Source organism: Solea senegalensis, linkage group LG18 (genome assembly GCF_019176455.1).
Source record: "Solea senegalensis isolate Sse05_10M linkage group LG18, IFAPA_SoseM_1, whole genome shotgun sequence".
In the NCBI taxonomy this organism is placed as follows: Eukaryota; Metazoa; Chordata; class Actinopteri; order Pleuronectiformes; family Soleidae; genus Solea; species Solea senegalensis.
In genome coordinates, this window is record NC_058041.1 from 14,010,468 (window position 1) to 14,024,479 (window position 14,012).

Consider the following 14,012-nt stretch of genomic DNA (forward strand, 5'->3'; position numbering starts at 1 on the left):
AGGGGATTTTAGACCAAAGATTCCCCTGTGCCACACAAGACAACAGGAAACCTTCAAAAAAAAAACAACCTCCCAGCTCAGCTGTAGGCGACAAACCAGAAACTCCAGTTCCCATTATGAATATGTTGGTGTTTGCAGGGCAGATAAAAACATTCAGCTTCCTCAAGCAGCAGCATTTAGTGAGTGGAGTCCCTGAACAGGTGCACACAGGTAAGCACATGGTGTTTTATCCTATAAACTTTAAATTTTTAATTACCCTGATATTACACTTGACTTTATTATTGTTTTATTTTTATATTATTATTATGATTATTTTATTTAATATTTTATTTCATTCCATCTTATTGCCTATTTTACTGTTTATTTATATCCGTATCTTATGCCTTGTTTCCACTGCTCTATTTCTATTTCACTTTGCACGGAGCATCTGGAACAAAAACAATTTCCCCCTGGGGATTGATAAAGTATTCTGATTCTGATTCTGAATGTGCATGCAGAATAATGCAAAGACTTAAGACTTTTAATATTAATAATATTAACTAATGAAGAAAAGCACTAATACGATTTTGTTGTAGGTGCACATTTGAACCTTACAGAGTTTCGTTTTGTATTTCCTGCTCGGTTTTAATACTGTTTTGAGAACACGGAGACTGATTTTTTTCCATGTTACTTTTCTTCAGGTTTGTTGTCATCATGTACAAGTCCCAAAGGAACCCAGGTTTGTGATTTATGTTTTTATTTATAGGTTCTTGTCTTTATTTGGTACTATTTTTGGAGGGGAAGTTGTGATCAGGAAATTAGTTTTTACAGTTAATCTCATCTAGTCACGCAAGATTCAATTGATAGGGAGACTGCTGGAAACAAGGACACTTAAGCAATCAATCGCAAACAATAGGGTTTTCTTTTGCCCTCAGGCAGAAATGCGGTTTTCTACAAACCAGTTGACGGGGTGAAGGAGATCAGATCAGGATACCTATACAAGTCTCCTCCCTCACACAAACTGAAGTCAGAGGTGACAGATGGCACAGTGAATGCAGCATACTGTACAGTATATCCCCGTGTGCCATAGTTCCTATTTTCATATTTCGATTCTTGTTGTTATCCTGCAGAAATCGTGGAAGAAGCGACACTTTGTGCTGTACAAAGTCAGCGAGAACGAACATCTGCTCAAATACTTCAGGAGTGCAACGGAAAAGGAAAGGCCACTTGGAGGCATAGACCTGACAAAGTATGGTTTATTCTTTGTTTTGCACATGTAAAGAATCATAAAAATAAACTGATACATGAGAGGGAAATCATACTTGGGGTGGTGGAAGCAAGCAAGAAAGTAATCAAAGAAACTGATGAGTGCTTAAACATAAAAAAATGATTCACGGGAACAAAGGGTTTGCCGGGTCAAGTCTCTGCCACGTCAAGCGCTGGGGTACCTGCCTACCTGAGCAACGTACCCAATCCCAATTGCTCATTGTTAATTGGACACTCTAAATTGAACAAAGCCACAGAGGGAGGTCACATCTAACTTCTTAAATGTCCAATCAAAAGGAATTTGATTGGAAAGGTGGAAATGTTTGTTGTGAAAAAACAAAGGTATTGGTTAATAACTGATATTAACTGCTTATTAGCAGACTGGTAAAGAATTGTGAATAGATTAAAAAACAAAACAACACACACACACACATGATGGAGGCTATTTCTTAACACTATATTCTTTAAAAAAAAAACAAAATCAGACAGAAGTGTCTCTTTTGTCTTTTGTGTCCCTCTGTTAGCATCTCACTGTTGTACGTGAGTCCTCAACAGCACCAGAGGTGGGGGTGGATCCACAAGAGCTTCAAGTGTCCCCCGTCCTGTGTGCTCTTCATCAAAGCTGGAGACAGGGAATACTTCCTGGTCGGGGAGAACAGGTCGGTCACCTGGTGATATAAAAGTGCTCAGATGGAATTTATTGCTCCTTTACCACCTTCATTGTACTGTAAAAACAATTACACACGCTTCTCTTTTACTATCACCCCAAGCAGCCAGGGTGCATGAATATGAATGTAGTAGGAGTGAAGGATGCCTGGATGAGCACTCAACAGCCCAAAGAAGGCATTTAAAGCTTCAATCAAATAGAGTGAAACCAACTTTAGTTCCAAATGTTTTCTCTTGTAGGGCAAAAGTTCAAAACTTACAAATACTAGGCTGTAGTAGGTACTGGGGTCTTAATTTAATTTTCCTACCTCCCTTTACCGACCGACCTACCTAACTCTACTTACTTCTATCTACCTACCTACATGTTAACATATGTGGACTGTGCATGAATGCTGCCATTTTCAAATCATTCTATGTTATCAGAGATTTGGTTACTTTATTGTTTTTGCAGTGATGCTGTGTGGGAACAATACTCCTGAATTAAAAGTCAGATCTGCTGTAATCCACATTTAGACCATGAGTTTCACTCATAATATTTGACTAAAGGCCAACAATGACAGTGACAGCCACCTCTGCCCTTTACACCGTCTATTTTGGTACTTTAGTACAATCAAAGGTTATGATGCTTATGATGCTTCCTGTTTAATAAGAGTCGATTGATGATAATGGCTCTGCTTTGTCACTGAATGACGCAGTTTAAAGCAATTTATCACTAAATTTGACTCCAGAATTGCTTTTTAAATTGAATGTAATAGCAATATGTTTTTGAAAGGAAATTGAATTTTTGTCCATGTTTTAATTATTTTGTTTATTTTTTAGTGATGACGTGGACGGCTGGTTCGTTGACCTGTTTGAGGCCCTGAAAACCCGGCCGTATAGATTTATGAATATCGAGGTACGTGTAGATTTTACTTACATCCCAGATATTGTGTCATAGTTTTTAAATATTTGCTTTTCTCTGTAATTGATATCATGATAGCTTGATGTGTGATCTTCCTCCTGCAGGAAATAACTAATGGGCACAACCAAATTGAGGTAAATATTAAGTGAATCCTAGTCCACGCTGCTCACATTCATCACTCGTCGCTTCTGTGTGTTCATCGATCACCTCTTTTTCTGATGGGTTTTCCCTTCTGTTTCACCAGGTCATTTCAAATCCTGTTATGCTGAGAAAGAAATCATCCGATCCGTTTGAGAAGGTTGGTCCACTGCAACTAAAGCTCTTCATGAATCTGTCCAACTCTGTCTAAACGCCTGAATTCTGTCAAACTAATCCTAACCGTCCAAATCAGACAATCACAGCATTGCTTTGGGGGAAACTGCGTGTTGATTGGATTTTCAAGATCAGACCAAACAAGATAGGACAGGATGAGACAAGAAAAGACAAGACAAGACAAAAAGAGACAAGACAAGAAAAGGCCAGACAGTATGAGGTGAGATGAGACAAATCAGGGCAAAACTGCACAAGACAAGACGAGACAGAATGAGATGAGACAAAAAAGACAAGATGAAACAGGAAAGAACAAGACATAAATGGATGAGACAGAATGAGAAGAGATGTGATGAGAAAAAAAGACAAGAGAGACAATAAAAGATATGACAAGATAGGCAAGATAAGATGAGACAGGACAGACCAAGACAAGAAAGGATGAGACATAATGAGGATACGTGATGAGAAAAATAAGACAAGACAAATCAAAAGAGCCAAGAAAAGACAACATGAGATGAGACATGCAAGACAAGATGAGACTGGACAAGACAGGAAGACGTAGCACAGGTCAGTAGAAGACAGGATAAGACATATGATCCAAATGTGGATGTAAAGACTTCAGTGTCTAGGTTAGCACAAGCTAAGACACTCATTCTCTCTTGTTTCTCTGCAAAAACCCTCCTGTTTTCTGACTTATGTGAAAAATGCTTTAATCACACAGAGACGGTGGACATGCTGGTGCTCTCATGTGTCCTCTGCTTCCTTTTCCAGCCGTCATTTAAGGTGCGGTCTGTGTCTGATCCATCCTCAAACAATCTGCAAAACAACGCCAATGGCTGGGAGGTGCGACATCTTGGCTTTTAATGTTAATAATTCAGTAACAATTTTCCTTTTTTGTGTATGTGTGTGTGTGTGTGTGTGTGTGTGTGTGTGAGAAATGTGGCATAATAAAATGTCTCCTGATTGGCCAGCAGAATGAAGATGGTAGACGACCTGTGTCCGAGCCAATCTATGACTATCCCAAATCCTACTTAAGACAAGCACAAGTAGGGTTGCATTATTATTATTTTTTCACTGAATCTGCCATTATATCCATTATAATTACGCTGTTGCTTTTAGAAAATGTCTGTGACCAAAAAAATATTTAATAATTAATTATGCTGTATATGTAAAGCATCAAATCCTCACTTGGAATTATATAATTATAATATAATCATACTTATGACACTAAAAGCATTAATTGAACAACTAAATGAATGAATTAACCTCAACTAACCTTTTACTTTTTAATTAACAAACCCTAATGTCCTACTTTTAAATACAAATGGTGATTATAACTTTAAATATACTATAACTTTTATAAATTTCATCTGTACTGTCGCTAATTTTGTTGTTTTTGTGATTGAGGTGAATGGAAATGGCACCAACGTGGAGTCACTGTAAGTGTTAATCACTCTTTTCTTAAGTCAGTGTTTTTTTATTGTTATTATTATTATTATTATTATTATTATTTTTGTTCTTTATTTGTCTCTTGATTTAAATTCATTCCTCTTGCAGATATGAAACGATGCAGGAACTCTCTCCAAAAGAGCGAGTCACTCGGGCAGAGTACGTTTCACACGTCACTTTAAAAACAAGTGCCCTTATTTTTTACTCGTAAGGATGAACAATTGCTGACTCTTTGTTATTGTAGGGACCTTGAAGTGGAAAGGGTCACCAACGGCAGCCTCATGAGAACTGTCACTCTTGCCTTTGACAAACTGAAGACCCAGATTTCACCGCTGCCTTCGTTCAGCGAGGAGGAAGCTGCTGAGGAGAGGTAAACCTCAGATTGATTGCAGGATTGTTTTACTTTCCTCCCTCTTTCTTCCTTTCTTCCCCTTTGTGGTGGGCCATGTGTGTGCATGTATATTTTTGACTCTCCACTTTGTCTTGCGTGTCAATGCCCTTTGCTCTTTGAAACAACAATGTTTCCTCAGTGACACAGATTCCAAAATAGCTCCATCATCAGAGGTTAACCACAGTCTTATTGGCTGTTGCACCTGACAAAAACAAAGAGTCTCTATCTTTTCTGCAACTCAAAACTGTTGACACTCCAGGATTAACGTGAGAATGGCATCTCGGAGCCTGTTTGGCAACTTGTGCAAGTAACGATGATTTTGAAAAGAGGAGGAGGGCAGTAATGCAACATTATGGATGCCAACTGCCATAAAAATGCCAAGCATAGTTGAGCAAACATGACCTTTATGTCTGACGAAGTCGGCGCTGATTGTCTGCAGTGATTAATGTCCGGCTAAGTCATGGAAACGTGCGCGATGCTGATGATTTTTCACACTTGGTTTAAGTAAAACCAGTCTTTTCCATGGACTGGGTCTGGAACCCACATGCGGGTCGTGGACTGGCGTCACAGAGCAACATTGCATTATTATTATTAAGACATGCATAAAATTATGTTGTAACTCCTTTATGAAACATATCACAAGGAAATGGTAGTGTGTCTGCAGAAAGGGCAATAAAATAGTTATTTTGTAAAGTCAGACTCATTAAAAACTTAATTGTGTTCTGTGACGTTATTGAAAGGTAATAACGTCCCAGTGTATTTAATTACATAAGAGACACATCCAGGGTGTAATTTAGTGCCAAGTGTGAACCGTCACACTTACTCATGCACAGAAATGGCAGTAAAAATAGTCAGAAACACTATTATACATTAATATAAATGTGAGCAATGCTATAGAATGCATTCATTTGCTACGGGTTGTGATAGATTTTGTGAATGAGGACAGAATGGTTTAACTTTACATTTAATGTTATTATTCAAGTCAAGGAGGCTATGTTTTCACCCATGTGTGTTTGTTAGTTAGTTATTTTATTTTTGTGGAAAGGATAAGGAAAAATTGCAGGTTAATTCACAGTTTTACCAGATTTTCCAGTGTTATTCTCTGTTTTTCAACGTTGTCAGGTAGGGCTTTTCTTTTACATACATTGTTGTCAGGGTTGTCATAAAACATGACCGATGTGCCTTTTGACAGTTTGATCCCCAGACTCCTTAACGTCTCATAGAGCTAGACAGACACGTGTAGCATTGTTTGAAAACGGCAGAGGTATGTGCATGTCACGGTGAACTAGGTCATTTATTGTGGCTGTTAACGTGACTCGCTGCCGCCACGTTTTTTGACGGCAGTGATGGAGTGTGAGCATGTAGGTCAAGTTATGAGGTTTGGGCTAAAATAATAGACCCTTGTGCCAAGTGACATCACTGAGCTGGAAAACGTGTGTGGTAAATGAATACAGGGTGTGTTTTGGTTCCAAGGAGGAAGAATTTTGAACTTGTAATGGAGACCCAACAAAGACATGGTTAGATCTTAGGTCTTGGTGACAAATTAGGTACAGGGAATGGGCATCAGTCCAAGCAAACAAGACGAAGTGGCTCAGTGAGAGGGAAAAGAGTCAATGAGATGCAGGTGTGACACATTAGGAGGTGATCAATGAGACATGAAACACATGGGAACAGGAGGTGAAGACACCTGAATGGAGACAAGATGTGAGTGTCAAAATAAAACAGAAAATACAAGACTAAACGAAAGAGGGAAGAGAATCGCAAGACACGATTGAATTTAATTGCATGCAGATGAAACTCATCAACTATTTTTTCCACCTGATGGTTGTGACCTAGGGGGGCCATTTCCATAGCCCCAAACAGAGGACACACAATTTTGTCCATGATAACGATGATATGATGATACTGTGAGGGTTGGAAGAGAGAACAGTCAAGTGAAACCTCCTGTGTGAGTGAACTCCCCTGTGCTGCTGCCAGTAAGGAAAAAATAGAAATGGGTGTGATAACAAAAGTTGAGATCCGGGAACAATACCGTGCACACTCTTAATTCATTGTACTCATAGCCATACATTGGCAAAAGAACAAACCTTTCTGGACTTGCAATGTGTTGGTGCCAATCTCAGATGACATAGGGCGAAAGGCGCGGTACACCCTGAACAGTTCGCCAGTCCATCACAGGGCCACACATAGAGATAAACGACCCTTCACTCACACACCTACAAATCATTTAGAGTGTCCAATTGACCTAATCTGCATGTTTTTGGACTGTGGGAGGAAACCGGAGAAAACTAACGCACACACGGGGAGAACATACAAACTAAACAAAGCTCAGTCATTCATTACCAAGTAGTTTTTGCTGTTGCCAGGGAACTTCTAATACAGTACAGCACACCTGATTCAAATGGTCAGCTCGTCCTCAAGCTCTGCAGAAGCCTGATAACGAGCTGTTCATCTGAATCAGCTAAGACATGTGTTCCCTGAGGACCAGGGTTGGGAAACACTGTTCTAATACATGTAAAAAACGACCTTATGAGGTAAGACGAGGTGCCGGCGGCACGTCTGTTGCTTTTATGTTTATCTGTGGAAACATGTCTTTCAGTGGCACATTTTCCATGATCACAGCAAGAAGTGCAGCAACAAAAAACCCACAGAAGTCGTCCTCACTGCTGTGGCTGATAAAGCCATGCTCTTTTGACCGTTCAGAAGTAAAAAGATGTTTTATGTTTCTGCATTTTTGTCACATTAGAGGTGACCATGAAGGGCAAAATAACCCTCAGCAAACAGCTTTTTAGCTCAACAACCGACTCACATGCACCCGATGGAGGTGTCAAACCGATTAATGCTCCTCAATCACTTTGAATGCAAAGCAGAACAACATAGTTACTGAACCGAACTCTATTATCCAGGTTATCTATTATTATGCGAACCACTTCATTTGAATGTTGAGTATGTCTGAGCCAGAGTATTTGTTTCCCGCAGAGCGGTGTTAGCCAATCAAATCTGCCCGCCCTGTTGCGTAAATTACCAACACAGCAGGCGATGGCCTCCTCCAGAACAAAACAACCCTTCCTATGTGCTGTTGGCTCTGGTAAATTTTTTGTCATGACTTTGTGCTTCACACTGTTGTCTGATCTCTTTGTAAGTGGCCGACCACAGCGCTGACACACAGGAGGACATGAGCCTCCTGAGCTGCAGTCGGTGCATGAGTAAGACTTGTTTCTTAAGTGCCTCTTAATTAGAATTCCTCCTGCACCTGCACAGTGATTAGTGAATAATGTGTGTCTCCCATGCTGCTTTTATCAACTCTTAAAAATAAAGAAAAACAACAAGACAGCTGCTCCCCTTGTTCATGTAACTAGAAGAAGCAGCTTTTATTAAACTTGTCCCATTATTGCTGTTATTCTCTGTTACAAGGGCGAACATGGAGGCCAGTCCACAGTCTGTTGTTGTGAGTCTGTGAGTCTGTGAGTCACTCCCCATGACGGTGCATTCAGATGGTTCTTCCTCAATGTCATCATCAGTGGGTGTGTGCTATCCTTGGCTTCTGCCTCCGTGTTTTAATGTCACTGTTGCTACAAGCTGTTTTGAGGGACTGTTGTTGAAATGTGAATGTGACATCTGAACAGATCCTAAGGTGTGGTGGAGTTCATAAAGAGGACACAGTGAGGAGATGCTTAAAGTGGCTGAATTATACGGCCTCAGTTTGGTTTTCATGAAGAGAAACAAGTCTTATTTATCTGATCATGATCACAATAACAGTGGAGTAATGTCTAGCACTGTTGCCTCACAGCAAGTAGGTCAATAGTTTGAATCCTGGTTTGACCAAGAGCCTTTTTGTGTGGCTCTTGGTCACACGCCTTTCACGCTATGAGGAGATGGTTACCCTCAAAGTTCCATTTGGGCATTTAAAGGACACATTCAAGACAAAAGCATTCAACAACTTGTGAAACTAAGTAATTATACTGTAATTACAGATCATTGGTTTTGAAAAGAAATCTGTGTCAAAGTCCAGATATCAATATCAATACTATACAGAAGATTTTGAATCTGTATATCTATATTTGTTTCATGAAACACCCTCACGCTGTTGCTCCCTCTTACAGAGAAGAAGCTCATCCTTCAGACTTCAGCAGCAGTTCCAGTGACAACGGGACCATCTCTCCTGTGGAGGGTCGAGAGCGTGCGTACACTCTGGAAAACCAAGGCTCCACTGAGAGGTGAGATTCTATGTAATAATAATTGGAGGCTGAGCAGAGATGAGGGCAATTACTGTAGGTGAGACATGACAATCATGTGAAGCCGAGGGTTGGAAGACTGAACAGTGAAGTGAGCAAACATATGAAATCTCCTGTGTGAGTGAACTCCACTGTGCTACTGCCAGTAAGGAAAAAAACACAAGTGGGTGTGATAACGAAAAGAAAAAAAAGACGCACAGCGCACAGTCATATAAATGATCTGGAATGAGTGCTGGGTCCAACACTGACATGTGGCATGACTGGTTAGAGTAGTTCTCTGGAAGTTTGTGTGAGTAGATAGTAGCATAATTGGCATTTATTGTCCAAACCAACCACAGCAGGGCGAGTGACTTTGCAACAAGAGTTTAAAACGAGTTATTTATATATGTTATATGACAATGTAACAGAGGAAAGAGACAATAATAACAAATGAGTGCTTTTTTTTCTATCTGCATTTGAATTGAATGTAAAGAATCAAAGGTTTCAGACAAGGATTTACGAAAATCAAGTGGCACAAACAATACTTTTTAGAGATTTTCATAGATTTTAATGGTTTAATATTCTGTAGCATGTCTGTCTACCTACTGTACGCTACTGTTTATAAACTGCCACTAAATTAGCCATTTGTTGTCCATCATTTCTCTTGTCCAGTCTTGACCACGTCACCCCGAACGAAAGAGACATCGAGGTCAACCAGGCAGATTTGAAAAAACACCTGTCGCTGATTGACGTGGAGGGGAAATCCTAGTAAGTCTTTACACTATAAAAAGTTTTAATCAAAAATATGTAAAGGATATTTAAAGGGAAGTTAAATATAATATTATACATATATACAATTTTTTTTACATGCACATATAAGATCAGTATGATCCTCAAACGTTTCACAGATGGTCCAGAGTGGAAAATTTGGATGGCATTATTTTTAATTGGCAGAAGATAAAATATATTAATTTAATCTGCTTTATATGGACAATCACCTGATTGTTTTTTGTTTTTTTTCATTACCCCAGAATGAGCCTTTTATATTTATATAATACTGTTAACTACGTAGTTCTCCCTCCAACACAAACGCTAGGTGCTAAATGCACCGTCAACAGCGAGAACAACAAAACCTTCCCCTGCTGCACACAGGAAATTGTTTTTTCTATGAAGACAGATGGAGGTAACAGCAGCATCGAACTGGTAGAGTGAGACGGCTGCAAACAGGTCGGAGTATGACTGGAAATACAAAGAAGTTCTAACATGATTGAACTACATCATTTCTGCTCACGATGACCAAACAGAGGCACAATTATAAAATCTACAACAACAAAAAGCACCAAAAGTTACACACTCGAGCTTTAACTTTGCAATATCAGTATCAGATAAGAAAAATGTATATTTTCTGTCTAATTCTAAAAACGAAACGTGCCTGTGTGCGTGTGTGTGTGTCGCAGTGTGTCCGGGTGGACGGGTCAGCCCCAGACCGTGTGTCTCTTCCACAAAGGAGACCAGATTGTGGGGATTAATGACTTGCTCATCGGCAGCGTGAAGGAGTTCCACATATACATCAGCAAGTCGCTCAAGAACCAGGTAATGTCACCCGCGCCGTCACGCTCACACAGACAGCATGCAAATGAGTTCACTTTATTTCAGACACTGAGGTCCATGTCCAGGTGAAGAGAAATAAAATGTCCTTAGTCACTATAATATACATACAGAGTGTTGCCTTTGTTTAACCGTGGTGCAGATCTGTGGTGCGTGTCACATATGCAGGCTTTAAATAATGCTTCTTCTGTGTTGTTGAGTCAAAATTATTAAAAATAATTGTGCAGAAGTCTTTCTTTCCTTTTTGTTCATAAAAACGAGCCAAGTGAACTTTGAACTGTGACGTAGTTCTAAATATCACAAATCTCACAAATTCAATCCGAACATTTTGTGTATTTTTTGTTCAGGCGTGTTTATATAGGATATATATATATATATAGGATATAGGACACTCTATACTGCACATTCTTATACCCTCTGTATATACTGTATGTTTTAATATAGTAATGCTCTGTGTTCTAAGGGTTAAATAGCAGCTTTTCATTTTGGTTTTGCTGTACTCTACACAACCACCACAAAGCCGAATTACACATCAACTCGAAAGACACCAAAAGACACTGTCGGTGCTCAGAAGTGTGATCACTTCTCTTCTCAGGTGAAACTCACCATCCTGCGTCGACCTGGATGTCTGCCCCTGCACTCGCCCAGCAGTCTCTGCAGTGACGCACAGGAAGCTGCGGCTGAGGGACACGGCGTGCCTTCCTCTCCTGGTTCTGGGTGTGTTTGAAATGACTCTTTTCAGGCACCCTCCTGCCTCCACTACAGAACAAGACAGTATTCTTCCAAGGCTGTGGTCCAACCAGGTCACCAGGATCATACTCTTATGTAGCACGTTGTACTTTTCTGCAAACCCGCCATCACGTCTACTGAGATGCATATCGACATTTTATAACTCTTTCCGAGCGTATGAGGAAATGATGGTGATGCTATTCATTTCCCGGTTAAGGCCCAGTGATTGAGTAACATGAGGCGAAGTCAAATGTACCAAAAAATAGCCTGGTTTTCTCTATAAATAGGTTTGTTTAGGTCTCCCTCACTTAAGGAATACAAGACAGTTTTACACAAGTGCTGATGTGACGCGTGTGAGCCAGTAAAATGCAACATTTACCACAGTCTGCAGAAAAGTACATGGCATAGAACGTTGTTTAATTCCTAATCAAATCCTAATCTGTCCTCCTACTATTTAACTGTTTAGTGGAGCTAGAAGTGACGGTTAACGTTAAAAATGAGAAATACTTATACTCATAACTCACTAACGTTATGCTTATCTTCCGGGATTGTTTTTTTTTAAATGTGAAATGCCCCTGCTCTGTAGGATCATACAGTATATTCTGGGAATAAACTATACCTCAAGAATCTTTTTTTTTTTAGAGATCATTTTCTAATCTGGTGGGAAAACTTTAACCAGTAAAAACCAAAACTCTGAAGGTATTAATGGGCATTTGTAAAATTAAGATGTCAGCATTTGTCAGTCATAATCTACAACTTTAAAAAAGGGGTTAAAACCCTATAGATTATTCACTTTATTGTCTCAAATCGCTGCTTAGTGATTTTTTCCCCTTGTACAGTTAGTTTCTTTTCTACACATGTGTGCACCTTTTGAATATGATTTACAGTACATACTGTACATAAAACAATGGAAATGTATATGTTTAATGTTTAAAAAATGACATTTATAAATGTTTACAAGGTCATTTTAAGATAACGTGAAGCACCGGCAAGTAAAAAAATGGCTTCGTCCAAGAAGTCATTTCTCAGCTTGGGACAATGTGAAAACTTTCATGTCGGTATTAATGTGACAAGGGAGATCTGCAATTCATAATATTGTTGTGATTATTGTAAAATTCTGTTTTAAATTCTTAAAATCTCTCAAAAACACACTGAGCTGAACTTATTTTTACCAAGAAAGAAATCACAAATATGACACGTGAATGTTCAGTGAAACTTTTAAAGTGAAAAACAAGAATTTCTTAATAAGATACAAAGACTGTATGTTGGTAAAGTAAAAAAACAACAACATTTTAAAGTCATTTAAGTGAAATATAAACAATTTCTTCTTCACGATTATCCCGTTAATTCACCACGATCAACTTATTGTCAGTGCTTTTTAACTACATTATGTTTTTAAATAGCTATCCCATTAATCCTTATTTATATAGGATTATATAGTCAAGCTGGAGTTGAAGTTTTTCAAACTATATGCTTCGTTATATATAGTGTATACATAGCTGAAGATAGCACAAAAGCATACTTTTTTTAGAAAAAAAATGTCTTATTGTTAATATGTCTCCTCTAGTGTGTAATAGTATTGAATGTATGTGTAACAACGTTACAGGTACACACATGAAGATGTGTAACCTTTGGCGATAAAGATGAAGGAAGAGCGTCGAGTGCCGTCCGTACCTCAGGGAGAGTCTTGTGAATTAAAAATGCAGACAGAATGAATCATGTTCCACCTTCCACCTCGGGCGATGTTTCACCTATTTCCTCCCTCATTTGAAACAGAAAATGTTATATTCATATAAATTGGGAAGCCAGTTTTTTTTCTTTTTAGATTATGCCGAGCGAACACAGACAACATCAAACGCACATTATCTTCAAGGCCTTTTCCACCAATGTTTTTAATGTTAATTACTTTTTTTTTATATTCTCTATATACATCCAGTGATAAGTATCCACTGAGGGCTCTGAGTTTCCTCCAACCCTCTCATATATAAAAATAATGTTATCTGCTAATAAGTACTTTTGACACGATACGCCGTCTTTCCAAGGTCAGTGTTGGAAGTTTTTAATGGAGCCATTACACAGATGTTCATCTGAAGTCCACTGTGACATTCATTTTATGTTGGATTATGAATATACTGTTATGAATGTTGAGCATCCCTTATGAAAGTGTTATAAATACAAGTCGTACTGGGACGATAAATGTATTGCTTGTACACGTGTTCTGATTAAAGTTGACCAGATTGTTGTGAAACACAACAGTGACTCGGTTGTTTAATATCTCTCATATGGATCATCGTTCTTGTCATTTCTAGACTCCAAATGCGTGAAATATCAGTGCAACAAATCTTTCCAGTGATATAGTCTTTGTCAAATTATGTACAACAGTGACCTTGAGCATTTAAAACTTTTACTGCAGTCCCAATTCAAACCAATGCAGGGACATGGTTGCCAAGTTTTCCCGAAATACATCCAGACGCTGTACTCATACACAACATTAAATTGT

At 38.9% G+C, this 14,012-nt stretch overlaps 1 protein-coding gene across 4 annotated transcripts; it reads left to right on the forward strand.

Moving 5' to 3' along the window:
- The first annotated feature begins 162 nt into the window (after window positions 1-162).
- Window positions 163-12,108, forward strand: LOC122759020 (pleckstrin homology domain-containing family S member 1-like). 4 transcript variants are annotated; one of them, XM_044013477.1, is made up of 17 exons: window positions 163-210; window positions 681-718; window positions 915-1,012; window positions 1,110-1,228; window positions 1,770-1,904; window positions 2,731-2,806; window positions 2,917-2,946; window positions 3,057-3,110; window positions 3,893-3,964; window positions 4,093-4,167; window positions 4,529-4,560; window positions 4,679-4,729; window positions 4,815-4,940; window positions 9,065-9,178; window positions 9,848-9,943; window positions 10,633-10,768; window positions 11,379-12,108. In XM_044013477.1, exons 2-17 carry the CDS (start codon window positions 694-696, stop codon window positions 11,508-11,510), a joined length of 1,371 nt encoding a protein of 456 aa, XP_043869412.1. In that variant the 5' UTR covers window positions 163-210; window positions 681-693; the 3' UTR covers window positions 11,511-12,108. The 4 variants fall into 4 exon arrangements, with proteins under 4 accessions (XP_043869412.1, XP_043869413.1, XP_043869414.1 ...); XM_044013478.1 differs by having other exon boundaries at window positions 4,096-4,167; XM_044013479.1 differs by lacking the exon at window positions 3,893-3,964.
- Window positions 12,109-14,012: the final 1,904 nt, after the last annotated feature.